The sequence below is a fragment of the Pagrus pagrus genome, assembly GCF_965226575.1.
Source record: "Pagrus pagrus genome assembly, chromosome: 21".
NCBI classification, from domain to species: domain Eukaryota; kingdom Metazoa; phylum Chordata; class Actinopteri; order Spariformes; family Sparidae; genus Pagrus; species Pagrus pagrus.
Window position 1 is genome coordinate 5,206,539 of NC_140208.1, and position 26,400 is coordinate 5,232,938.

The 26,400-nt window shown below is 42.8% G+C and overlaps 2 protein-coding genes across 2 annotated transcripts in view; one reads left to right on the top strand and one right to left on the bottom strand.

Annotated features, from left to right (window-relative positions):
- ormdl3 (ORMDL sphingolipid biosynthesis regulator 3) overlaps positions 1-532 on the bottom strand; it is a 19,549-nt gene extending 19,017 nt beyond the window's left edge. Inside the window, exon 1 of the mRNA XM_084342925.1 lies at positions 449-532. Within this exon, the coding sequence (XP_084199051.1) occupies positions 449-453 (5 nt within the window). The 5' untranslated portion in view covers positions 454-532. The remainder of the gene's footprint in view (positions 1-448) is intronic.
- On the top strand, positions 154-25,788 carry wnt3 (wingless-type MMTV integration site family, member 3). The gene is made up of 4 exons (XM_084342924.1): positions 154-531; positions 16,712-16,953; positions 21,075-21,340; positions 23,856-25,788. The coding sequence occupies exons 1-4, from the start codon at positions 452-454 to the stop codon at positions 24,333-24,335; spliced, it is 1,068 nt and encodes a 355-aa protein (XP_084199050.1). The 5' UTR covers positions 154-451; the 3' UTR covers positions 24,336-25,788.
- The last annotated feature ends 612 nt before the right edge of the window (positions 25,789-26,400 follow it).

The window sequence follows — 26,400 nt, forward strand, 5'->3', positions numbered from 1 at the left end:
TGATTGGCTTGCCAGCTGACATCTCCAAACCTCATTCCCCCCGCCCGCCCGCCTGCCTCTCCCCCCCCCCCCCCTTTAATATTGGGCCTGTGGATGAGGCATCCTGAGGGAGAAAAAAGTAGAGAGAGAGAGAAAAAGATATCTACCTTAGGGAAGAACCTCAGAGAGAGGGAGGGAAGGAGAGGACGGGTAGGAGCGTGTGTGCATGTGTGTAAGAGACACTTATTCTCTTAACTACTAGGAGACAGACACACTTTCCTGGCCCGACTCAAAGAAGGGGGGAAAACAGGAGGAAGATTTTTTTTTTTCTCAATATCATTTTAATCTTCCCCCTCATTCAACAATCAAGCTGCCCTAAAGCTTCTCTTCCTGGAAACTTCTTCTTCATTGCCTGCTGGAAGTTCTATGTATTGATCCATTTACCCTCTCACACACTTACAAGGCTTACCTCATGGATTTGTATCTGATTGGATATTTGATGTGTGTGTGGTTGTCCAGCTCACGGGTGCTTGGAGGCTATCCCATCTGGTGGTGAGTACAAATCCACAGTTTCAGCATCAGACCCTATAGCCGCATAAAGAGAGGGAGTCTTTTTGGTCAAATGATCATTTCTGAGAGGGCAGAATGTGCACTTTCAGTAGACTGCGTGGAAAAATGTTCTCCGGCCCAGTCCAAAGAATCTTAACCTCAAATACTAGTGTAACGGAAAAGGCTCGCCGTTCTTTTCCCCTCCACACTCAGGTCCATTTATCATATTGGAGTATGTTTTGATGCAAAGAGGGTGAATTTTTAGTTTGGGAACGAGTGAAAATGTGGAGATCTTTTTTGAATTCAAGAAAATATATATTAGCGAGCGGTTGCCATGTTGATATGAATTGTCAACAGCACTGTAAGGACTTGTGAGGCATTTCCACACAGCAGTGTAAGTCAGTGAGATCATTCATTATTACATAAATTTTGGATATCGCTCAAGGAAAATGATAACACTGATGTTGCTCTTTAAATCTTACAAAGCATCAAAAAAAAGGCTCCTGTTTCTCGACCATAATCGATTTCTTCTCTTGAAATACAAGCACATAATTTTAGGACTGACTAACAATCATGACTTATAAGATCAGCGTCATTTCGTTTTGTTTGCTATTGTGTGTCACTGTTGTACATTCAGGCCGCCGGCCCCCAAACATGCCGTGAACTGAATCTGAATTGTTTTTTGTGGACGTGTGACATCCATTAAACACAAAATCTTTGCCACTGAGTTGCTCACAATTTTTAAAATATAACGAATTTTGCGCTCTGCCATGGGGTATCAGCTGTAATTAAATGAATCTTTTTTTTTTTTAAGCATATCATTTTGCTTTTCAATTGCACCACAATTCACCCCCTCCACTACGGATTTGTCAGGAGACAATATGTTTAGGTGCCGCAGGGTTTTTACTCTTTGTTAAATTATCCCAGATCGCTTTTGGCACCAGCTACTGAAATTTAGAGGTTTATCTCATTACAAATTCAGCTACATGCAGCTGACCTCATGGCTCCATGGTCTTCTTTTGTAACATAAAGCTTCTATTTTGGAGATATTTGCGTAGGCGTATGACAAAGCTCTCTTGGCTCACGACACAATACTTGTCAGAGCTACTGCACTTTTAGTAGCCCAACTAGCATGTGGTCCCACCGTGGTGCTGTCCAAACCGCGAGCATCTTCTGGTTTCATTTACAGAGCAGGCAGCTGCCAAGCACACAGGCCACAGGGCTGAAGTGTTAATGGCAAAGAGGACTTTACACCCACTCCTGGCTTCAGCGAGAACCATCAGACAACAGTGACAAAGAGCCTGGGATTCTCTCTCTGTGAATTACCTGCAGCTGTTCTGTTCAAGGAGCTTACATGACACTGGTATAATGTTCGAACCCTAACAATGCGCACTACCTTTGATTTGGGTAACAAATTTTGAAGTGTAGGCTAGGTAAGGGGTTACTGGGGAGGGTGGGAAGATGAAAAGCCGAAGCCGTAGCTCCAGGTGACTGGGCAGGTGCTGAGGAATGGGTGTCAAACAGTGCTGTCAGTGGCATCACCCCGCGGTGTCGAACACGTCCAAAAGGAGACAAAATGAGGTGGTGCGTCAAACAAGAGGGTGCCGAGTTTCAGCGAAGGCCCAGGCAGGCTCCTCTCAGCTTCTGTCTCAGGGGCGAGGACTTGGCCATAAATTCTCCAGCCAAGGTGGGACGGGTTGGAGGGAAGAGCAGTTTTGACTGCTTTATGCCTGGCAGCCTTGCTTTTACAAGATGGGGTGTTGAAAACAAAACAGAGCATAAATAACTCCAGTGATATGCACATATGCATGGAGGAAGATGAGGTGTAGTAGAGAGCAAAGGCATAGCAAACTAATGAGGTGGGTTTGGAAAGGCGAGACTGAGCAGTAAATTGCCCTTCTTGAAATGCAAGAATGTTGGGGAAACAGAGGATGAAATGGCCAAAAAACTTTAAGGTTTGAGAGAATTCACGACAGCATAAAGCTATGTGGTGACCACACGTAATCCACAGGTCCTGCAGTGTCTCTGTCCAATTATCTGACAACGCCATCCTCTCTGTGTGGCTTGAAAATGAAAAAATGTCTGTTCTTGGATGTATCACTGTGTTGTGGTTTAACCTTTCAACTTATATTTAATAATCGAGGAATATCAAACTAAAGGGAACTTGAAGGACTATTGAGAATATTCTGTTCTCATTGTTCTAATATTGTATTAAAACTGTGTGGCTTAACTCGTCAGCTATTTTCCGAGCAGCTTAAGCTACTCTGTCAGCCAGAAAGTGTCTGTTTTCCTTTCATAAACAGCGCTGGTTGTAAGTGAATGATGACAGTCACTTTCAGCGAAGAATTACCTCAGCTGAATTTATGCCAATACCAGCCAAGGAGCATCTGCGGTGATTATCGGTTTCAACCACAAGATGTTTAAATCCAATAACAGTTATTCTCTTAATCCTCTTTTATCATCACTGCTGTTAAATCTACATGACACAATGTACGCCTGATGGGGTTCTTTGCAGGTGATTGTAGCATCATCTCATACGGATATCGCTTTTGCCAAAACATTAATTAATGGCTGAGATTGCTTAACATTTGCAGTGTTGTGGTTAGGAAATGAAGAAATGGTAGGGAGAGAGGAAATTGAGACAGAAAGACAGATAAAGAGATTGTGAAAGTGTTAAATCCTGCAGCGCAAGTTCTTCTAAATAAATAGTCTGTTTTTGAAAATGTGTAAAATAGATTTACAGCATGCTTTTTGCCAATGCTAAAATCATTTAATGCTTTTAAGCAAGCAACGCAATCCTGATCAACCAATGTTTTACTTGAATTAGTAAACCTGGCAGGGTTTGTGTTAACCTCCACTCAGGAGAAACATTATTGGCAGTCTGGCTATCTGACTGTGAAAAAAAAGCAGTACAAAAGCAGCCATGACTTGGTAATATTCAGTCACTGCCAACATAGATAATAAGAGTTAAGCTACGCCGTACAAGCAGAGCAAAAAACAGGAAACAGCTTCCCATTTGTTATTACACATATAAATAGCTCTGTGCATTTTTAAAGCTTTCATTAATCCAATTTTAACATATTTTAATTAAAATATGGAGCACTTATACGCCTAAAGACGACTTCCTGACTAAAATTGTGTTTGCTGTTTGAAGCACTACTTGTCGAAGTTTCTGGACCCTCAATAATGTCAGTGCCATACCTCTCGAGAGATCTCTCGTAAAGCTATCTAGGTTTACCAAACTGCCCGGTCTATACACAGACCTTTCCAGTTCAACCTGAGCGGCTTAAATGGGGCTCTAGAGTCCATCTCTGGGTCTCAGGAATGTCATTATCTGACTGCGACACCCCCCACCTCCAATCTTCAATCCAATCTCCAACCCCAAAAACCCCTACCACTGGCAGAGGGATCACTTAAATGATTCTTACTGCGGGAAAATCCTCCGTCTGCCGCCTTGTGTGAAAAGATCAAGGATGTTTGGGTATTATTCTCAACAGCGCGGTGGAAGGTGGAGAAAAGAGCAGGAAAGTCGAGAAGAATGTCATTCATAAGAAACTTCAGGGTTCCATTATGAATGGATGAGGGCTGCCGTAGGGCCAGGGTCAAAGGCAATTTTGGGCTAAAGCTCAAGAGAAATGTCCCCACAGAGGGTGACATCCACAGGGATACAGGGACTAACCCTGCATTCACAGACTCTTCGGATGGTCCCATTTTGTTGGGAAATTGTTCTTACAGCCTCAGTGTGCTCACGAGTTTGTAAAGGAACAGTTCAACCAAAATTTAAAATTCAGTCATTATCTACTCAACCCCAGACCGATGGAAAGTCAAGTGAAGTTTCATAGTTTTGTATTTCTGGGGTTTTTCCTAAACAACTGAAGTAGCTGGGGACAACCCAAAAAAAAAACAAAACAGGCTCCATATAGCTCATCAGATGTAATCCAAGTCTCCTTGAGAAGACGCTATTGTACTCTTTTGCTAAGCCACATCTGCACTGTAGCTGCTAAGCTAAAACCGTTAGCAGGCACCTTGTCTAAAGTGTGTGCACAAGCTTGACCGCGCGTCAAGGGTGTAAATCAATTTGGGATCTTTGGGTTTCAGGAGTTTTGCATTATGATAAAGGAACTGTATGGAGCCATTTAATGGTTCTTTTGTGTTTTTTTTTTTTTTTTTTACATTTTAAGTACAAAGCTACTTCAGTTGTTTTGGAAAATGCTGTAACGCTGTTTTGCTGTGAAGCTTTAGAAACATTTTTTGGACTACAAAACTTCACCTGACTTTCCATTGGCATGGGGGTAAGTAGACTGAGTTTTCATTTTTGTATGAACCCTTTCTTTAAGTCACAATGTGGAAACAACATAGGGGCTACAAAGTAGATGTGTTGTTTTATGAAGTGATTTTGTCCCAGACTTGTTGCTGCATCAATACATTCCCTAAAACCACTCAAAAATTGCTTTACCTGACTTGGTATCTGGGTTATTGCTAGTCAACAGCTTAACTACCTAATCTAGTTCTAGACCTAATTGCTAGATTGAATTTTCCCAGTTGGGAACTCATTTGGATCATTCTGATATTCTGCATTCTGAATAAATGCACTTCCTCAAAAAATATACAGATATGCAATAAGTTCTAGTACTTAGCCCTAAGCAGGTGTGTTGCTGGTATGAAATCCATAATGAGGCATTATTGCTCAAGGAGCTGAGCAGAACACTCGGATGCATTTTAAGGCATCTTTATATACAACACTTGTATCATTTTTACACCAAATATGCAGGTTTTGTTAAACACAGTGAAACCCACTAAAAGTAAGCGATTGACTCCTTTCTCGTTGCAACTAGAAGAGTTTGCCTTTCTGTTTTTCCTTCTTCTGGTGTGTCATGTTCAACTTCACAAACGCGCCAGAAAAGGGGAACCGCATGAAAGGCCGTGGCAAAATCCCGGTGGTTACTTTTCCATATCTTTAACTTCAGTCTCTCTTTCAAACTTAACTGAGCGACGTTTGAATGCTGCTTGAACAGACGGATGGTAAACTATTGATAGCAATAGTATATCATAGCACTATGCTGGAAAAGGCGCAAAAAATAAGCCTGTCCACCATCACTGCTGACTGAATCTGGAGCAGATAAATACCCATGACTACTGAGTCATTGACCTGAGAATGAAATCGGATCCGACCCTTTCCCCCTGAAGACACCCAAAAGTGGGAGAGACGTTAAAATAGGTGTTCATGGGTTTTTTTTCCAGTGTGGAAGGGTTTTTATGTATAACTTAAGGAGTGTTGACTATCACACCGACCGAAAATGCACCAGTCTTCAATTGAACTTGTAGTGACACTGTGAAATTAACCTTGATGTGCTGATCCAAGACGTTACTTCACAAAACATTCACAGACTGATTTCAGTGAACAAGCATGTGGGATGACACTATCCAGTCAAGCCCAAGCTACGTAGGTGAGCGGTTCAAAGGAGAGTGGTATTTCAAAGCAGCGAAGGCGAGTCCTAATCTTCAGCCACCATCAAAGCACAAGCAGTGTGCGCTTGTAGGAAATGACAAAGTCCCCCAGTGCACAGCTATTAGCTGCACTAAAACACAGGCCAGGACAGTTCCTCAAAGGGAAAACGGCAGCGGCCAGGGGCAAAGAGATCATTAGGGCACACGTGTGGAGGCACAAACACACAAAATTTAAAGTCTTCATTACCTGGCTGATCTCACCTGTGTGGCTTGTTACAGATGTTAATTATAAGCAACAAGCAGTTTCTCTGACACACAGGGTCAGTGACAGAGATGAGCTGATCACACCTGTACAGCCTATATTCAGTCAAAGCCCTCAGGTCAGTGACCAGGTCAACCAAACTACTGATAAGTGTGGAAAGGAAGAGATGAATATCAATCAACAGCTCTGAATTACAACAGGGGAGGGAATCTCTGAGCACCTCATGATTCAGATCTGATTCAGCGGGTTATGTGAAAAAATTAAACAATTATCATACATAGCATATTTGTAATGACCCATGATTAAATTAATCTTTGATAATGCTTCTGAAATGTGTGGATTTGCTGCTTTTTTTGTTTATGATAATAAATGAAGAGACTTTGGGTTTTGGACTGTTGGTTTAACAAAAGGAAACAATTTGAAGACGTCACTTTGAGCTCTCAGAAATTGTGATGAACATTTGTTACAATTCTCTGACATTTTATAGACTGAACTTAATCAATTTAATCATGAAAATAATCAGCAGATTCATCGATAATGAAAATAATCCTAATTGCAACTGAATGGAATCTGCCGAGACGTTTAATTTCAGCTTTGAGTGTTCAACTTGCACCAAAAAAGTACTGATGTATGTCACCCAGCTCTACTGAGGGATACAAAGGTAAAAGGTAGAGGTAAAAACATGCCTGGTAGTTGGTTATGAAAAGACGGGGACCTGCTCATCAATAACAAAAATAGAGACAATTAGGGCTCTTAGGTGGTTCTGCCTGTGAGGGAATTACTGTGGACTGGCAAGCTTTATCAGCCGGTTTCATCTCTCACTATGTAGTTAAACATTCCAGTTTTTTCAGACTGTTATTCAAATCAACCAAGCATGAAAAAGTCAACAGCAATTAGATTTTTAATTACTTTTAGAGGCGCTGTGTGGTGTTTGAAATTTCCACAAAGAAATTCCAGACATACGAAAGAAGATTCCAGACGATCCTGACGAGTTATGATTTGCATATGATGCATAACCGCTGACAATTCAAGTGGCGGTGCCAACAAGCTAGCCCTAATGAGCAGAGGCAGGGAACAATGCCGTGTTTGAGTTGTGGTTCATTCACTCAGTCCCTCAAGACTCTCATTCAAACACGCTCTGTCCTTTCAAGACAACAGCTCAGACTCTGTTGTGTCCACCTACAGACAGACACAAGACACCAAGCCATGCATTTGTCAGTGGCTTGTGCTCTCTGGTGCACTTCTGTGCAGAGCTACTGCCGCTCTCATTCACTTCCTGACAGGCAGGTTCACAAGTTTACACCCTGTTCAGCTTCCCTCTTCACGTCTCCATACATGTGACTGCAGGGGCTCCTTGTCCCAACTCCACACTCCCTTGCAATAGTCTGCAGAGAGGGGAAAGGAGGGGAGGTAGAAAGAAAGAACAGGTTGGAACATTTTTCAGGGGTCCCGTCATTTTTTATCTGATCAGCCAGGAGCTGTTGGACTACAAATCAAAAGTGTGCCAAAGAAAAAGGGAAGACAACAAAACACAGACAGAAGCTGTGCATTCCAGCCTCCACCAGGAAAAGTCCCATCCTCGGGCAAAGCCGGCAACTTTCCTTGGCCCACTTACTCTCTTTCGCGTGTCTTTATCTCTCTGCGGACTCTGTTGTGGGATTTATAAATGAAACTCTGATGGCAGTGTTTTCAATGCACGTCTCTGACTGCTCTGCTAGGGCCTCTTTTAGCAACACGATGTCCTCCGGGCAAATCTGACAAGTTGAGCTGCGGCGTCAACATATAGAGGTAAATTAGAGGTAGATTCGAGTTTAATGCAAACAATATTCCTGCAGTCTGTTATTGCAGAGGCCTTTTACAGAAGGCCTAGTGCTCACAGAAGACACTTGGGACTCAGCGCTTCAGGCACAAACCCAGCATAAGCTAACATTAATTTCTCTTTAATGAAATAAGTTAACTTGTTCAGACATGGCTAAGAACGACTGGCACCCATCGTCAATAATGGCAAATACATTGGAATAAGATCATATTCAATCAAATCTGTTTATAAAAGCTTAATCCTTTCAAATTACGTATTGGCTGTATTTGGCGGCTGCTTTAAACCATTAACAGAAAATATAATAAAGATGTAACCTAATTGAAGAGAGGAGACAAGAGATTCGATGAGAGATTCATCAAAGGGATCAAATCCTGACATTTTGCTAACTCAGAAAGTGTCTCTGCACAAATGAGGTGTGCTTGAATTAAACATCAGACCTGAAAGCAATAGTCTGGAGAGTGCCCCAGCTTGTGATGGAACTGAATGGAAAATTATATCATCATGTGTCAGCAGTTTTCAGCATGTCCTGCAACAAGGGTGCAACCAAATTAAGGCTGTTACAGTGTTTGCACAGAACGGGCATTACGATTAAGGCATCCCACCTCTTTGCCATCATCTCGGTGATAACCCTGCTGGAAGTAGGAACTTACAAGTAGCAACACAACCGCGTAGTTCAGTCTGCCTTCACACATGCACGCAGGTTTCCATGAGTCTTTGAACAGTGCCTAAGGAATAATGCATGGAGGGATGGATTGTGACAGGCTCTCTAATCCCTCTCTTTTCCTCTCTGCTTCACTCTCAGACTTTGGTTGCCACTTAAACATTCCAATTTGTTCAGAACCACAAAAAACGTATACTAATAAAGTATCCCAATTTGTGCCTTTCAGACCACCAGATATAGATTTGTATTAGGATCCACATCACATTGACCTCACACATAGATACCAGCTACCTAAATACACCTGCTTTTTTCATCAAGATCCGTAAATTAACAAAAAACGCAGTGTTTTCCTGGATCCATACCTTCATTTGAAGCTGCACCAAAAGTTAATGGGGTCTATTCAGGACAGATCCATCCAAGTTTTGCAGAAATCCACTCTGCAGTTGTTGTGTAATCCTGTTGATAAACAAAAGACGTGCATTAAACTCTATGTGGAAACAGTCAGAGGTGGAAACACAACAGATACATGCTGTATAATTCGAGCACAATATTAGCAACAGCCACAAGTCAAATTAGGGTAAGACATGCAGGTAGCTGGTAGATTTGCTTCACATTCAAGTACTGTACACTGCTGACATTAGTCCAGTTTTGAGGTATTTGTACTAAAAGCAAGTACTTCTTAGTCATGTTACTTCAGACTCTTACTCATTTCAGAAGGACTTATTGTACGTTTTCTCATTCATTTTGGACTTTGAGTTCAATTATGAGGTACTTATACTTTCACTCCAGACATTTTGGAGGCAAATATTGTACTTTTTTACTCTGCTCATAAAACATGCATTTTTATCATTGAAAGCACCCCATAATATGTTTATGCTTAGAATTAGCTCGACCTCAACCAGTTTACAACATTAAAATGCTTCATACATGTTCATTTATAAATAACAACCATAGTATGATATAAGGTAACAGTGACAGGGGCCATTCTACTTGTAAAATAAGTAGCTACATATTGCTAATACATACATTTAGGCTACTTCAATCTTTTTTCATCCAGGACTTGTATGGAGCATTTTCTTCGTTGTGGTCATGAGCTGAATAGTGTGTCTAGCTCCGGCTAAACCTTAGAAACTAAATATAATTTAGCACAACTTACGTTTTGAAGCCATCTCTTCAGAAAATGACGCTTTGGCGTACGTTAGCTAGCTAATGTCCGCTAGCTAGCTAGCTAGCGCCAGAACAGAGGAGATGACGTCATCGAACGTTAATGACCTGGTTGCGCGAGCGAAGTCAACAGTACAACAATATAAGACGCCATTTTTTATCAGGTGAAGTTCATTAAAGCAGCAAAAAACAAGACTAAAACAACGCTTCTCTGACTACATGATAAAAGCAGAATTATTTAAGGTATAGTAGACACTCCTTACCTCCACCATCACTTATCTTTTACACTTGAAATCACTAAACAGGTGCTAAACGTTAGGTTAAATTTTAAGTACAGAGCTAATGTTAAGCTAGCTCTTCTGCTGCTGCTGCTGAATCTACAAGTGACATTTTGAAGTTCAGCCGGTTGTTTGGGAACACTTACCACTGATTTGGAGACATTTCCATATTCCTCAAAGACACTTCTGACATTATTCAACTAGAACAACAAGTACACAGTTTGCTGCTGGAAAGAAAAGATGATTAAGCAAACCTGTTTTCCACTTTCTGATCAAAGATGGGTGTGATCTACTATGTCTGTAAAACAATTAAGACAAATATGAACATTTACACACTACATTAATGTAGTTCCGTTTAAAATTTAAAAAATGTCAACATTTCTGATTACAGCTTCTTAATTGTGAATATTTGCTGGTTTCTGTCCTCCTCTATGACTGTAAACTGAATATCTTTAGGTTGTGGACAAAACAAGACATTTGAGGATGTCATATTTTCTCTGGAAAACACTGGTTTACAGTTTTCATAATTTCCTGACATTTTATAAACCAAACAACTAATTGATTAATCAATAAAATAATTTACAAATTAATCGACTATTAAATTACCTATGCAATGTAACCTGGAGTGATTTTTGGTGCAGGGTTATCTGTATTTGAGCGTGCTCATGTGTGGAGTCTCAAGTCTTTGTCATGTGAATCTTGTGCACTTTAAGCTTCTCCAAGGTCAGGACCAGGACCCAAAACACTGTAAAGGGCTAACACTGGGTTTGCCAAGAATTAATTGACTTAATTCACTCTAAGCAGCAAGATATATTGAAGTTGTGTTCAATCAAATGTACGCATCACTATAGAAGAGAGAAACTTGTATATTGGCCCTGGTCATGAACTTCAAACTGTTTCCGTAGGCCATCAGGCTGAAGGCATTGAGGTCAGATGTCATGTTTTTCTCAACAGGTTCAGAGGGTCACCTGGTACTTTTTGTGCCTCTGGAAATAGGAGGCTGTCACACAAAGAAGGCTCATCTGTGCACAGACATGTGCTACACACTGACCCCTGTAATGCAGACCTCCCACAATAGCAGCTGCAGCATATTCCTGATAGTATAGGAGTCCTTGACTCACCTCTTAACTCAAGCTGAGCTTTCTCAGAGACAACATTAAAACTTGGGAGATGGAGAAGGGTAACCCCTGCCTCTCTATGTTTCTATCCAAGCAGCAGAGATTGTACAATAGCAGTGATTTTATTGGTTTGGGAGTGGTTGAGTCAGAAGTTTTTTTTTGTTGACAGTGTTATAGTCTTGATTGCGTGAATTTCCACTCTGTAGCGAGGTGTGTGGTGGAATCCCTTTGTTTCCTCTGCTTCATTTCTGTGGTTTCTAACACCCGTCATACTTTCACATCAGCCCAGTTTAGATACTGAGAAAACCCCCAACCAAGCCGTAAACCCCCCCAGGCCAGTAGAGGCCCCATACGGACCTGCCTGGGCATGCACCTGCCAAGCCCTGCCGCTCGCTGCTGCTCTGCTGCTCGTCTCGTCCCCTGCAGCAGATTCCCCCGGCATTCTGCCTCTGCGTCTGCTGCTCCCTCACTCGGTTGAGACACGTCGCTCGTGGCTTCCGAGAAGTGAGGCAAAGCAGGCAGGATCAGCATGGCACACATGTGGTCTGCATGCATGAGTCTGCGTGTGTGTCTGTTTGCACGATACGCCTCATAACCCCTTAGGGTTAAGACTCTCATTAGCACCTAGCCAAAAAGATATCCCTTTCATCTCATCTGTCCATACAGATCAAGTGAGGCACATCCTTTGCAAACAAAGACAAATAGGCTGGCAGATCCACAGCCTGTAGTCTAAACATGCTATGTCCACCACAAAGTCCCATGTGGTTAGCTAATTGATTCCATCAGAAATCCCAAATTCAGTGGCTAAGCCTGTATGTCAGAGTGGTGGGCAGGCAGTTTAGCTGTCCTGACTAGAACCCAAGATGTATCAGAGGTTGGCACGGTGGCATAAACACAGAGATATCTCCGTTGGGCAGAGGAGATTTTCCTTGGAGTTAATGTGACAGTGTTGAGCTCAAATCCAAGTTCTGTGAAGGGCATCACCCACCCTGGTCCATCCCAAGACTGAGAGATTAATGGGCAGTAACCAAGCTAGCAGACAGTGTAATTAAGGTCCTTAGTCACTCAGTCACCAGACAGAGTGATGTCAGCAACACTTGAACTCAGTGATGTCGGTGGGATCGGGACTGGCAGATGAGCTAATGTGGCTGCCTCTGCTTGGGTACACCCAAGACAAGAACATGAATGGAGATTGATGAGCTCTATCAAATTACTGACTCTGCATCGGAACATCAAATTGGCCAAAACAGCATTTAAGTTGGATATGAAAGAGAGTCGACTTATTTTTCCTCATGCATGGTGGTGTTTGAAAGTTTTGAATAGTTTATGTAACTGTTCTGTCCTCGAGGAGCTGTGGGTTTTTTAATGCTGAAACATAAGAATTGTTTGTTGTGTGTCAGTGTCAGTCAGGACGCCCCTGCCAGCAACACAAGTGGCTGATTACGTGATCATCATATTTTCCATCAGCTGTAAACGCAAAACGACTCTCATGTCTCAGTGTGGGACTACCTTACCTGGGAGCCTGCTGTAACAATGCTCACCTGAGATCAAAAACAGTGTATGGGAGGTGGGGGCAGGGTTTAGCCACATGTAGAAAGCAAAAGCGCACATGAGCTGTGAACCTATCTAAGGGGGGATTTTTTCCCTGTGACTTCAATGGCTTGACTTTTGTGTTGGGGTGGGGCGCCGCACTGCACTCATCTGTCAGAGTCAGTGGCTGCTGTGATTGGGTTGCGCCCTGCGGGGGTCCTGAGGTCATCCTGAGTGGCGCTCTGATCTGATCAGAGTCAATTGTTCCCCCATGATCCTCTCATGGCCTCCAGCGCCACGTTGTCCGCCCAGACTCAGCCGAGTGCTGGAGAGTCTGATCCACACTGGTAAAACTCTTCTCACATCTTCACCCTGTAAACACCATAATCACGCATTTCTACTGCTATTGACGATAATCATGATATTTTTAAACTAGAATGGCACTCAGTAGAACGCATACCTCTGCCAAGGTCCAACAGTCCCCTTTAATTCGTTCAAGCGTAACCAGTATCAAATGAAACATATTCAAACCCGGGTTTCTATTTGGATCCACATCAAATCCAAGATCCATCCATTGTTCACTGAGAAATGTAATTTAATAGTTTTTGTGTATTCCTGCTGACAAACCAACCAACCAACAAACGGACATGGCTAGAAACATACTGTAACCTCTTTGGCAGAGGTAAAAATGAAACATTGATAGCATATTAATAATACAGATTAGGGGTGGGAATCACAGAGGTACTCACGATATGATACGATTCAGGATATGTTGCTCATGATGACGATAATATCACAATACTGAGATTCTAAGATAATCGATTAACTGCAAGACAATCATCTAACGTTAAGATATGTATCACATAGAAGTCAGTGGCAGGATTAAGAATATTTATTCACTGTATCGGTTTCACAGAATTTGTCATCAACTGAGATGAATCCATGTATAAAAGGTGAATAGAGTCCTAGCTTCGTGCCTTTTGTCTCACTGACTGCAACTTTTCCATGTCCATGTGTGCCATGTTTAAGGTACAGATACAACTGTGGCTCAATAAATTCTTTGCAATGTGTAAATTGCAGTTTCTCCACTACAAGGAGTCATAAAGTATTGACTCAGGGAATCTATTTATCATAGAGGACATAAAGTATTATTTCCCCATATACATATATTATAATGTCGTGTAAATAATCCAGCGTCTTGTGGATCTTTTGTTCCACAGTAATGTGGTTACAGACATAATAAACAAAGTAAAAAAATTAGTACCTCAAAAACCAATAAAGGCAATACCAATAAAAGAAAATGTAACAAATGCAGAAGGATATATTAAAAAAAAACTTTAATATAGTTGCTAAATCATATTTTGACCACTTGTTCTTTATCAGGGCTCCAGACAACTAAAGTTAGATATTAATTTGCATTGGGGTTTTCTTTTCCCAAACTTTCTAAGTATCATGAAAATGTCATTATTGTGAATTCTTTTGGCCGCAATTATAATGGTGACAGTGCTATGTAAAGCACCCATCTCAAAGAAATGCAGACCTGTACAGAGACAGGTATGTTCCTTCAGGTGATATCCTTCATGCCTAGGAATAAATAAACAAGAAATTTGAGTGTGACGTCTATAAATGCCTGACCTTCTGGGTAAAACCGTACAGTTTTGTTTGAGCTTGTCATACAAAAAGCGTGTTAAAACAGGGGCATGGAAAACAAGTTTTCTCTCCCTCGCTCTTTTATTTCAAGAGAAATAGAAACCAATTAAAATTAATTACCTGAATGAAACTATAATGGTTTCTGGCATCACAAGCTGATCTGAGCTGTCTCGTTGTGGTGATTAATCCCTGCTTTGGCACATCTGCACGAGCCTTCTGGTGAGACACACAGCTTCAGATATGCTGTTTTCATCCATCACCGGCAAGCTCAGCTGTATATGCTGTCATTCTTAAAAAACTACAGAGAAAAACCGCAAATGAATGATTGAACTGCAGAGGCAGGTGTCTACATATATTTGAAATTCGCGAGGGGGCTTTTCCCCAAACAAAGCAGACAGGTTCTCGTGTGTTATCTGTAAGATCAGCAGATCTGTGTTTGCTAACAAGTGGGAACACTTTGAAAAGTCACGACTAATAGCTTGTATCCCTGCCCTGAAGTGGGCCTATTAGCTTTCCCCGCCTGGTGCAAAAAAGAGACAAAATAAACAGGAGCTCTTTGTATAAACTATATTAAGTAGATAAGTCAATAAAACACTCAAGCATGAATCACATGTACTGTCACAGAGCTACGCCTACAGTTAAACCTGAGATTAATTAATACAGAGGCGGTCTCCCCCCGCTCGTAGAGCAGAGGCCTCCCTGGCAGGGCACCATCGTTGCTATTGTGAGGGTTGAGTTCAAGGAGGGCACAGACTTGTACTGTGAGGAGAGCCGCTTTGCTTCTTAAACAATTGTTAAAGCACTGGGGCTGGTTATCATTCGAAGTGTTTCTGAAGTTCAAGAGCAGATTTGATACCAATACGATGCTTTTTTGATACCTTACTGAGAGAAATATGTTTGTTTTTCTGAAAAAAGTGTTTTTGCTCATTTAACACTCACATTTGAATTATTGTCTAAACGCAAGCAGCAGTACAAGACTTTGACATAAAATATTCAGAAATTGGCATTTATGTGCTCTGTAATGTGGAAACAACATGGACACTACAAAGAACACGCGTTGCAGTGGCCATCATATTCTTTGTTGCAATTTAATTGCGTAGAATATAAGTGAACAAGCTTGCCGGAGGATAGCATCTGGTCACCATGAGGAACATTTCACTGTAGCGTTGTATGAAAACATCACATGGCTCTGATTTCTGTCGAGCGACTCTTAATAAATCAGAGTGAGGAAAAATTTGCTATTCATTACGTGAATTAATCAAAAGCTTCAAACATGTACTGTCGTCCACCGTGTTTCTGCGTGTGTCGGTAAGTCGTGTGCCAACAATTTTCGCGACTTTCCGAGTCGTTCCACTTTGAGGTAGTGTTCACTGAGGGGGTTTGCTCTATAAATCAGACAGGAACCATAGGGCCGTTCCGATTTTATGGTGCATTCATGAGGTATTAGAATAATTGGAAAAATGACTTTCTGCGTAGGAAATGCACGTGAATGCAAAACAACTCAGAAATGAAATGAAGATTTTGGCATAAGACTTGCTGACTTTTTGTTATATATTCAGAAACATGGCACCCGAAAGTAAATGTTTGGTTGATAGAAAGTTTTTATTAATTCACATATTGCATATCAATTTTAGTTTGTAACAGTTACTGTAGTTGATGTCCACTTAAAGTGACCTAGATTAGTAAGAAGGTGAATTTCTGATAACAATTCAGGTGAAGCAATTTTTCTAGTGGTTTTAGGGAATGTACTGGTGCAGCAACAAGTCTGTAAGTCTTTGTAATATAAGCCTTCCAATTTTAAACAGCTATCAACATGTTGTCTAAATGCTCTGAGCAATAAAATACAGGACAACTCCTTTGTAGGAGCACGAGAAAGCACAATTAGCTTTCAGTACTCGACAGCTTTCTGTGGTATGGACACTTTGGCAAGTACCAAAAAGTATTTAAAGTAATGAAAGAAATTATACCTGTCGTATTTATAGTGATGGCCTGATGTGTTGCTTTTTGGTTGTGGTGATAAACCTTTTTGATCGTTTTGATCACGTTGCACTCACTTTCATTCCCCTAGCTACCTTAAATCAACACGGATGCAGAGATTCAGATTCAGATTTATCTTTGTTGCCATTATACCCAGGTACAACAAAACGTTATTCGTCTTCTCTTTAATTGAGGAAGAAGAGCAAGACAAATTACTTAATGTTTTATGGCCATCAGATCTCACTTTAATGATGCTTTCCTCTCTGTCTGTCACAGGTCCCTGGCCCTTGGGCAGCAGTACTCGTCTCTGGGCTCACAACCCATCCTGTGTGGCTCTATCCCCGGCCTGGTGCCCAAGCAGCTGCGCTTCTGTCGCAACTACATCGAGATCATGCCCAGCGTTGCCGAAGGTGTCAAGCTGGGGATCCAGGAGTGCCAGCACCAGTTCAGGGGCCGACGATGGAACTGCACCACCATCAAGGACAACCTGGCCATCTTCGGGCCTGTGCTCGACAAAGGTAAACTATTAAGAAAAGAGTCCAACATTAATCTTTATTGGTGCATTTTCAAATGATGGACATGAGCCCCACAGTATAAAATAAATGATTTAAATGATCTCTGCCAACAACACCCAACTGTAAAAAGTAAGTTATATAGCTGAGGCTACTGCAAGCTGTTACAAAACACAGCGTTTAACAGTTTCCACCCTAAGGCTTAGCACTGCCTGTTCTCTGGGCTTCTGCTGACAAACGACTAACTAGTGCAATTACAATAATATACACCTTTCCTGGCTGCTGTGAGAAATGAGAGCAGGTACAAGCACTGACACATTATTCAGCTTCCATCCATCTTTACCTTCAATATCGCATTTGTCTTCAGAGTCAGTGGCTTCTCCTCGGCGTTCCCAACCGTGTTTACACTCTCGTACATGAAAGAGGGTCAGCGCAGTAAATCTATCAACAAAACCTGACGAGTACAGCAGATATACTGGAGGCATCCATCACACGCTTCACACGCAGAATACTAATTGTAGCGCTCCTGAAAACAATCTCATGAAACCTGACAATGGGAAACAACAGGCGCAGGTGTCTCGCTGAAGGCCTTGCACTGCCTGATTACAAAGGTAGAGGTTTGTGTGTTGCTGCTGATTGGAAATGAATTAGCCTGTATGTCAGAGGGGAAGGAATCTGGGCAGAAATGGGCAGTGTGAGCAGTCCAAGCTCCTCAGTCAAATAAAAGGGAGAGGGGAGGCCAAATGAGATTACAGGCAATAGAAAAGGGCCGGGGGGCTCCGCTCAACCCCTACTGTGCATGAAGACCAGTGCGCGCCTCACACAGTCCAGCTCCCACGGACGCCCCATTCACACGCCCTTTTGACTCTGTCATGAAAACAGGCTGAAAGGGGATCTCTCCCAACCTAGTCCGGGTGTGCACTTTGGGATAGGGAAGCAAAGGAGGGAAGGAAGGAAGGAAGGAAGGAAGGAAAGTAGGAAGCGTCTCACTTTGGTTTTGATGAATGGAAAGTTAGCCACCAACCACCAGCTCCAGCCACCTTAAAGCGCCATGGTGGTGCTGTTGGTGGATGCCTGGAGGAAGTGGGGGGTTGAGGTCCTGTGGTGGGTGGTGGTGTATGGGATTTCAGCTCAGGGTGTTGGCAGAGGGGTGGCTGGAGAGAGAGGGAGAGGGAGAGGTGGAGGGGGGAGTTAGGGAGTTTAGGGAATGCCAGCTCCGGGCAGAGCGGGGCTGTGGGGGCGCGAGTCGCTGGGCCCTTTGTGTGGATAATACAGTGTGACACAAGGGAAACAAAGGCGGATTGATGGGCCCAGCAGGTAGCAGGAGCAGCGCTAGCCTTGGCTAACAGCCAGAGCTCCAGGGGCCCAGGGCTCACAGGCCCCTGTTGTGGAGGGCCCGGCCAGGCTTGCCAGGGTGAGCAAGGATGCCGAACCTGAGGACTGTGTGTCATCGATCCAATCATGCGAGGATTCACTGAGGATTTAGACCAAAACTGTGTCCATGTTACCAGGACTGAACAGTGACAGGATGTCGTGACACACAAGAGTCTAGTTGGTATTTTATTCTTTAGATTAAATAAGAAAAAAATAATAAGTTTGTATTATTCTTTTTCAAATGATAGTGAACATAGAACCAACCACAAAGTTTGTTTACAATAACTTCCAGGCAGAAAACCCCTGCGTCATGTGGCTTAATTCATTTAAATGTATTTTTTCAAAGTGTATACTAGACCTGTAATGATTAAACGAGATATCAATTAGTTGTTGATTATTAAATTAATTGCAAACTATTTTGATTATCGTTTTGAGTCATTTTTTTAAGAAAAGAGTCAAAATTCTCTGATTCCAGCTTCTTCAATGTGAATATTGTCTTGTTTCTTTACTCCTCAGTGACAGTTATCTGGATATCTTTGGCTTGTGGACAAAACAAGACATCATCTTAGGCTTTGGGAACACTGAGCAACCAAACAAGTAATCGATTAATCTAGGAAATGATCGACATGATTAATCGATATTTCAAGTCAAGTCAATTTTATATATATATATATATATATATATATATATAGCCTAAAATCACAGTCACATTGCCTCAGTGGGCTTTACAATCTGTACAGCGAACGACCCTCGATTCGACTGAGGAAAAACTCAAAACTCGAGAAAAAAAAACCTGAAGAAACCTCAGGAAGAGCCACAGGATAGGAATCCCTCTCCCAGGAGGGACAGACATGCAATAGATGTTGCGTGCACAGAACAGAACAACAAAATTACAGAGTACACAGATTTCATTGACAGAATATCATGTATCAAAATGATTATTTAAAATACAAGTGATGCGATCCAGGAAGACAACTGAGCAGAACAGGGCATCAGGCGCCAAGTGGTGCTTGAGCCAGACAACGTGGTGACCTGTGAGAAGACAGGCTACACAAGATAATGAGCAGAAAAATATCAATGCGTACATTGAAAATAATCCTAAATTGCAGCCCTAGTGTAACAACTCATTCATCTAAAATGCAAGTATGATAACAAAACTTAAACTCACGTTCGGTTAAAGACCTAATTTACCTGTTGGACCACAGACTAAAGAAAATGAAAGCTACAGTAAATAAATTAGCGCAGCAGAAATATCTAATGGGTTGGACCACTGTGTTCAGCTATTCATCTTTAAATGTTTCAGTTATGGCTGAAAATGACAACAGAAATGAACAGGTTTGCAGATTTCAATATCATGTTGTTGGTACTGCTACAACACAGTGCTTCCAGGTATTCAAGTATCTGAAGACAGCATTAGATGATCCATCTGACCTTCCACCCTGCACATTATTAGCGTTAGTGTTGTCACGATACTGAAATTTCTAACTTTGATGCAAAACCTTGAAAAATATCTCCAGTTTGTTACCACAGGGAACATTTTACATAGAAGGCATAACATTTTAGATTTTCCTTAAAAGATAAATAACAAGGCTTGTGTAATGTGTTGTGTACAACAGCATCCAAGTTTATTTGCTTCAGACTATAGTTAAGTGAGCTTTAAAGCAGTATGTGTGTCAACTGTGTTCAACTATTGAGAAACGATATGTATCTACATTTTTGACAACACTGGCATGCATACACTCAGAAATGTCATAAAGATAGCTGTATAAAAGCACAGATATCGACCCTTGTGGCATCAGATCAACACCTAAAATAAGAAGATGCTTTCAGGATGGGAACATTCGACAAGGCTCCAGCCAAACGTCAGCAAACTTTGTCTGTGTCTTGGGTCCTGAAAGCCTCACTGGCAGCTGAATTGCTGAGGAATTTCCAGCTTGAGTAGCCACTGTGGTCTTCAAAATAAGGGCCTTATTTTCTGGTCGTGATTATACAAATTTCGAAACGGTAATCAGGCAATTGTGCACATCCCAAACTGAAAAAAATCAAGCCACTGCGGGAGGAGCCCCATACCTGTGTGTGTGTGTGTGTGTGTTTTTCTGTCTGTTACAGAGCTGGTGGAGTGTAATGGGTGAGCCACGGTAAGTGTGCTGTGATTGTGAAACAATGGTGTCTGGTTACATAATAAGCTGTTGCCTTCAAAGGAGGCGTAACTCCATCCCTTGGTGTAAAAAAGAAACAGGCCGACACACTGCTAGGTTTCACCAGAAGGCCTTCAGGCTCTGAACAGCGACGGGTGGGAGAGGAGGGGGTGACAACATTCCTGAAACACTATCCAGATGCAAAGCAGCACACCTCAGGGATGACAGGAGGTCACTGAGATCCCGCTGAGTGTTAGGCCGTCCTGACACAGCCACAATGGGCTGATGTCACTGCAGGGACTCTGCTTTTAGGCTCCTTCATGTGTCCTGTATGTGCTTCCTCATGATGATGGTGATGATGGTAAACACTGTGAACCATGTTTACAGATTGTAATAAGAGAAGTTAGAAGGTTTTTTCTTTAGGCAGTGGCAAATACCGGTACATAAATGTGCCTCTCAAAGATGAAACGTTGCGTTAAAAGGTTTTTGCCTCAAGGTATCCCTTTCAATACCTCTGTCTGGATGTTGGCAGTAGTAACTTGTCCATGTTCAACACGAGATTGACACACTCTCCATCTCCCTGTCTTCCTGTCTGTCTTCATCCGTCTCTCTCAGCAACCAGAGAGTCAGCGTTCGTCCATGCCATAGCTTCAGCAGGCGTGGCGTTTGCAGTGACGCGATCTTGCGCCGAGGGCACGTCCACCATGTGCGGCTGTGATTCCCACCACAAGGGGCCTCCAGGGGAGGGCTGGAAGTGGGGCGGGTGCAGCGAGGACGCAGAGTTCGGGGTGTTGGTGTCCAGGGAGTTCGCCGACGCCAGAGAGAATCGTCCGGATGCTCGCTCGGCGATGAACCGACACAACAACGAGGCAGGACGCACGGTAAACACCTTTAGACGCATATCAGGAAAATGTGCAGGGATGTGCTGTTTTTAAAAACTACCTGGTCAAATATATGTAGACACCTGATCATTATACCCACCTGAACTTCTCAGTCCAAAACTACATTAATCTGCACAACAATCTTCTGGGAAGGTTGTACACAAGATCTCAGTTTTCCAACATTAGCAGTTCTGCAAGTCCCTCAACATAACTGGGGAAACCATTTCTTTATTACTAAAAAAAGAAATGGTCAATGGTCAAATCTTCACTGTAGCTGCTAAGCTAAAGGCATTAGCGCACCGTACGTCTGAGGTGGGTGCACAAGCTAGTAAATAACATCTTTTTTATAAATTTGGGATCATGGAGCTTCCAAAGAGTTGGATTCCAGAAATGTTTTTTTGGACCACGAAACCTCCCATGACTTTTCATCACCATCGTGGTGAGTAGATAATGACTGAATTTCTATTTTTTTGGTGAACAATTCCTTTAAGATTTATGATCACTGGAGCTAAGCTGTGTAGCACAGGAAATGGACAGTTGTTGTCCACTTACTTTTGGCCTGATAGTGTACAAATTGATTGCAAAAGCAGTGGTTTAATAGCTACAAGATGTGCTGCATATCTTTAGGACTGACTCTGGAGGACAAAGAGATCTCACTGTTGAGCACATTTTGTTCTGTAGGATGAAAACACCGTAATACATCACATTAATTAGGCATCCTCAGCACATTTTGTGCGATAAATCATAGAAAAAGAAGAAAACTGAAACCCAGATGTGGTAAACAATGGACAATGATCTGAGTGTGTTGCAGAGGAAAAGGATTTATCCGGGAACACTAATTGTTCATTTGACGGCTGGGGATTTAGTATTCGACTTGTCCGCACATTTCTGAGTTTCCACTTGAAAACGAGCACTTGACTTTGAATGACTGGTTAATTACTGATCTTAGCCGCACCGTCCCTCCCGCCTTGCCCCCACACCTCGTCTTTCATGCCTTGCGTCCCAATGAAAAATTCCCTGCCAGTCAAATAACCCGAGTGAGTTGAGGGGGAAAAGAAGGAAATCAGCTCCGACTTAAAACATCACTGGCTGCTGTCACCGCTCGGAGAAAACAGGCTCCCCGGCTGCTCGCTGAGGGGCAAATGGAGGGACCACACGGCAACAAGACAGCCCTTTGATCTGAGCACACAGGAGCAGCCAGGGAGACCACAGGAGCTAACAGAGCAGCAGAACAGCTCCTCTCCTCTCCTCTCGTCTCCACCTGGCCCTCTCACGCTCCATTATTTAGCCCAGAGGGCCTCTGGGACTTGATGTTGGCATGACAAGCTCCGCAGTGTGATGTCACTACTCCATCCACCCCCCCACTCTCCCCTTCCTCACCCAGAGGTGCCCCAGCCACCTGCCTTCCGCCCCAGCTGGGGGAATTCTGCAGCTAAATATAGCCGTTGAGTTAAAGCACAACAAAATCAAAACACAAAGGTAAAATATGCCCCGAGGCAGCACAGTCATGATGTGAGCCAATGACTTCAGAGAGAATTAGCAGCAGCACAGAGCCTCTGTACTTCACAGCTGCATGACACTTAAATAAATTGCAGCCAGTGGCGTATTGTTTTTCTTGGCCTGCTCTGAGAGTCTTTAGTGGTTTTGTTCATCTGAATTACTGAACTTCCTGTAAACTTCTGACCATAAAACTTCAACAGATCTTTCTTGGTGGTGACTTCACTGCCCCATAATCCCTGAGTCATCAAATTAAGACCTGGGCATGTCAGTTAATTACACTTTAAACGCACAGTATTAATCTCTGCCTCCAGGGGTCTCTCAATCAAAACCAGGGGCTCCCAAACTTTTTCCCATAGACGACCAAAACTAAAACTTAATGGGTTTTGTTTATCTGCATGGCAAGTCATGCAGAAACTTTAACAGTACAATACAAGCAGTGATAGAATGTAACTAAGTACATCTACTCAAGCACTGTACTTGAGGTACTTGTACTTGAGTATTTCAATTTTCTGCCACTTCATACTACTACATACATTTAGTTACTAGTTGCTTTGCAGATTGTATACTGCATCTTACTGCATTTTAGACCTTTACTCAAATATTATTTGTATGGATGACTTTCAAAGTAATATTTTAACACCATATCTTTACTTTCACTCACGTATGACTTTTGGTAAAATGTCAAAAGGCCCCATCTCATAATGTTAAAGAAAGTGAGATTTCTGGATCTGTCCTTTTATCTGGATCTGTTAATGGGGTCTATTCTGGGTCGAGACACATCCTTCATCCAAGTTTCAGGTAAATCTGTTGTTTTAGTTGTTTTAGTGCAATCCTGTTGACAAACCAACAAACCAAACGGACACAGGTGAAAACATAACCTCCTTGGTGGAGGTAATGAACTCAGACTGATTGCCATATTTTTCAGGAAAAGTAGAACATATGAAGTTTTACATGTTGAGGAACTGTATTAAAGCAAGTCAAGTTTAGAACCGATGTTCTCTTCTGTGTTCCTCAGACCATCCTCGACCACATGCACCTGCGCTGCAAGTGTCACGGCCTGTCAGGAAGCTGCGAGGTGAAGACGTGCTGGTGGGCGCAGCCCGACTTCCGCATGCTGGGAGACTACCTGAAGGACAAGTACGACAGCGCCTCGGAGATGGTGGTGGAGAAGCACCGCGAGTCCCGGGGCTGGGTGGAGACACTGCGGGTCAAGTACAACTTCTTCAAACACCCCACCGAGCGCGACCTGGTGTACTACGAGGGCTCACCCAACTTCTGCGAGCCCAACCCGGAGACCGGCTCCTTCGGGACGCGCGACCGGGCCTGCAACGTGTCGTCGCACGGCATCGAGGGCTGCGACCTGCTGTGCTGCGGCCGCGGCCACAACACCCGGACTGAGAAACGCAAAGAGAAGTGCCACTGCATCTTCCACTGGTGCTGCTACGTCAGCTGTCAGGAGTGTGTGCGCGTCTACGACGTCCACACGTGCAAGTGAGAGTCAGAGAAACTGACTGCTGGACTACAAGTGCTGCCCCTCCCCCTCCTGCACGACCTCCACCTTCCTCCGCATCACACACACAAACATATTCATCAGCACACACACTCAGGCCCTAATGGGTGATGGCACATCAGTAATGGATTCTTCTACACCCCTTTTTTTCTCCTTCCAAACCACTACGCCCATTTCCATAATAACCGACCAGAACGTGTCCTGTGTTGACCTGACTGTTCTTATAGGAAGAAGCTCGAGTTGTGCCACTTTCCCCCCTGGTTCCTCCCCCTGCAGCATCCCCTCCCCTCCCCCTTGTCTTTATTTATTTCCCGCCTCCATGCCAACATGTCCGTGGCATGTACAGTAACACTTCTTACCTGTGAGATTAATGCAGTAAAAAAAAAAAAAGAAACTTTCAGACTCTCTTTGCTTTTGATTAAAAAGCATCTTCTAACTAACACCTCACTTCTCTGGCCCGTCCGGCCAGTTTTTTGTTTTTGTTTTCTTTTTGTTTAAACTAAACCAACCTCTACATCGTGATACTGAACACGTCGGCAGCCCCAGGAAACCATCACTTTGTAACTACTGAACTGAACTGAAAACAGCAGGCAGGTGTCCTGTCTCTTGTTAACTACTGAGCTGATGAAATCCTCAGTGTTGCTGACTGACTCCGCTGCACCAGTCAACCGGGGAGCCTGGAAGATATATGCTACAGCCTGATTTTTATAGCCCTGCATTTCTGAAATATTACTATTGGGCTGGGACTGGGAGGTATGCAGCATGTGTGTGAACAAGCATGCTCATTCCCCTAACTAACAACCCTACACATGTATATGTATGCACTATTCAGTCTAACTCCAGGTGGTAAACATCTGAGCGTTGTTGACGCGAGCGAATGGCGACTTTCGGCCGCGATCGACCTGCTCACGATTTCCACAAACAGAGTCATACATTATTCAGAAAAAGATTAAAGATAATTTATGGCTGTTTCATTTATAAATGTACGCGTCAAACTTCCAGTCAAGCTTTAGCATGCTTATTATTAATTCTGGTCTTAGGAGCAAAGCGGTTATTTTTATCAAACACTTAATGCGTTCATCAGGTCCATCTTAGAGACTTTTGTCTGAGGCAAATCTCTCATTCATCACTGTAAACAACAAAAAGAAAAAGTGGGACATGTGACGACATGTGGAGCCGCAGAGTGAAGAGTAGATTTGATTGGCTCTCACGCCCTCCCTTCCTTCTGTCCATGTTTTCCCTCAGTTTGAGGTTTTTAGGAAGCTGATTTATGTATTTACTCCTGTCAGTAAACCCTCAAACTGCCTCATTGTTTTGGTTTTGCGAAACTGGAAGAACAATGTGCTGTAATTTACTCAAAATATGTTTTTCAGAGTCAGGGTTCTTTGGCCCAGAACTAGAATTCGGATTCTGAGAACATTAAAGAGACAGAGTCGTATTTTTGCTCTTACCTGTAGTGCTATTTGTCCAACTAGATTGTTATGAGCTGCCAAGTTTTTGGAGATATCGATGGGAGAGATGTCTGCCTTCTGTCTGATATAATGGAACAAGATGGCACCTGGCTTGTGGTGCTCAAAAGCCCGCAAAAAATAAATCTGCTGAATAAAAACTCAACTGCAGTGTCTCTTTCCCAAAATCAAGACAATCCACAGATCTTACTGTGAGCAGTTTTATGAAGGAACTATTTTCTTTCGACTGAACTGTATCACTGCGCAGAAGGAAGCATACTCGTGGCAGCCTCTTGTCTTGAGTAACCGGGACATGATTTCTGGAAGGAGACTTGCTGTTGAGTTTTTCAAATAATTTTTTGGGGCGCTTTAAGCACCACAAGCTGAATGCCTAGTTCAATTATATTGGAGAGAGCTCAGACTTTGCGAGGAAGCTGGATTTGCAAGATCACATGATCATCTTTCCTGTGGCTGAACACAGGTGACGAACCAGTCAGCTTCCTTTGAGGACAACCAGCAAAGGGCGCGACTGTTCGTTTGAAAACAACAATGGTGGCTCCTCAAGAGGTTAGCGTCGCTGCTGTAGCATCTCTTATTTTCAA

What these genes read in the sequence shown, in the direction of transcription:
- wnt3 (XM_084342924.1), top strand. Translation starts at nt 452, where the DNA reads ATGGATTTGTATCTGATTGGATATTTGATGTGTGTGTGGTTGTCCAGC. An exon ending in CGGGCCTGTGCTCGACAAAG is followed by an intron (nt 16,954 to 21,074) that starts GTAAACTATTAA and finishes CGTCTCTCTCAG; the next exon opens with CAACCAGAGAGTCAGCGTTC. An exon ending in ACAACGAGGCAGGACGCACG is followed by an intron (nt 21,341 to 23,855) that starts GTAAACACCTTT and finishes TGTGTTCCTCAG; the next exon opens with ACCATCCTCGACCACATGCA.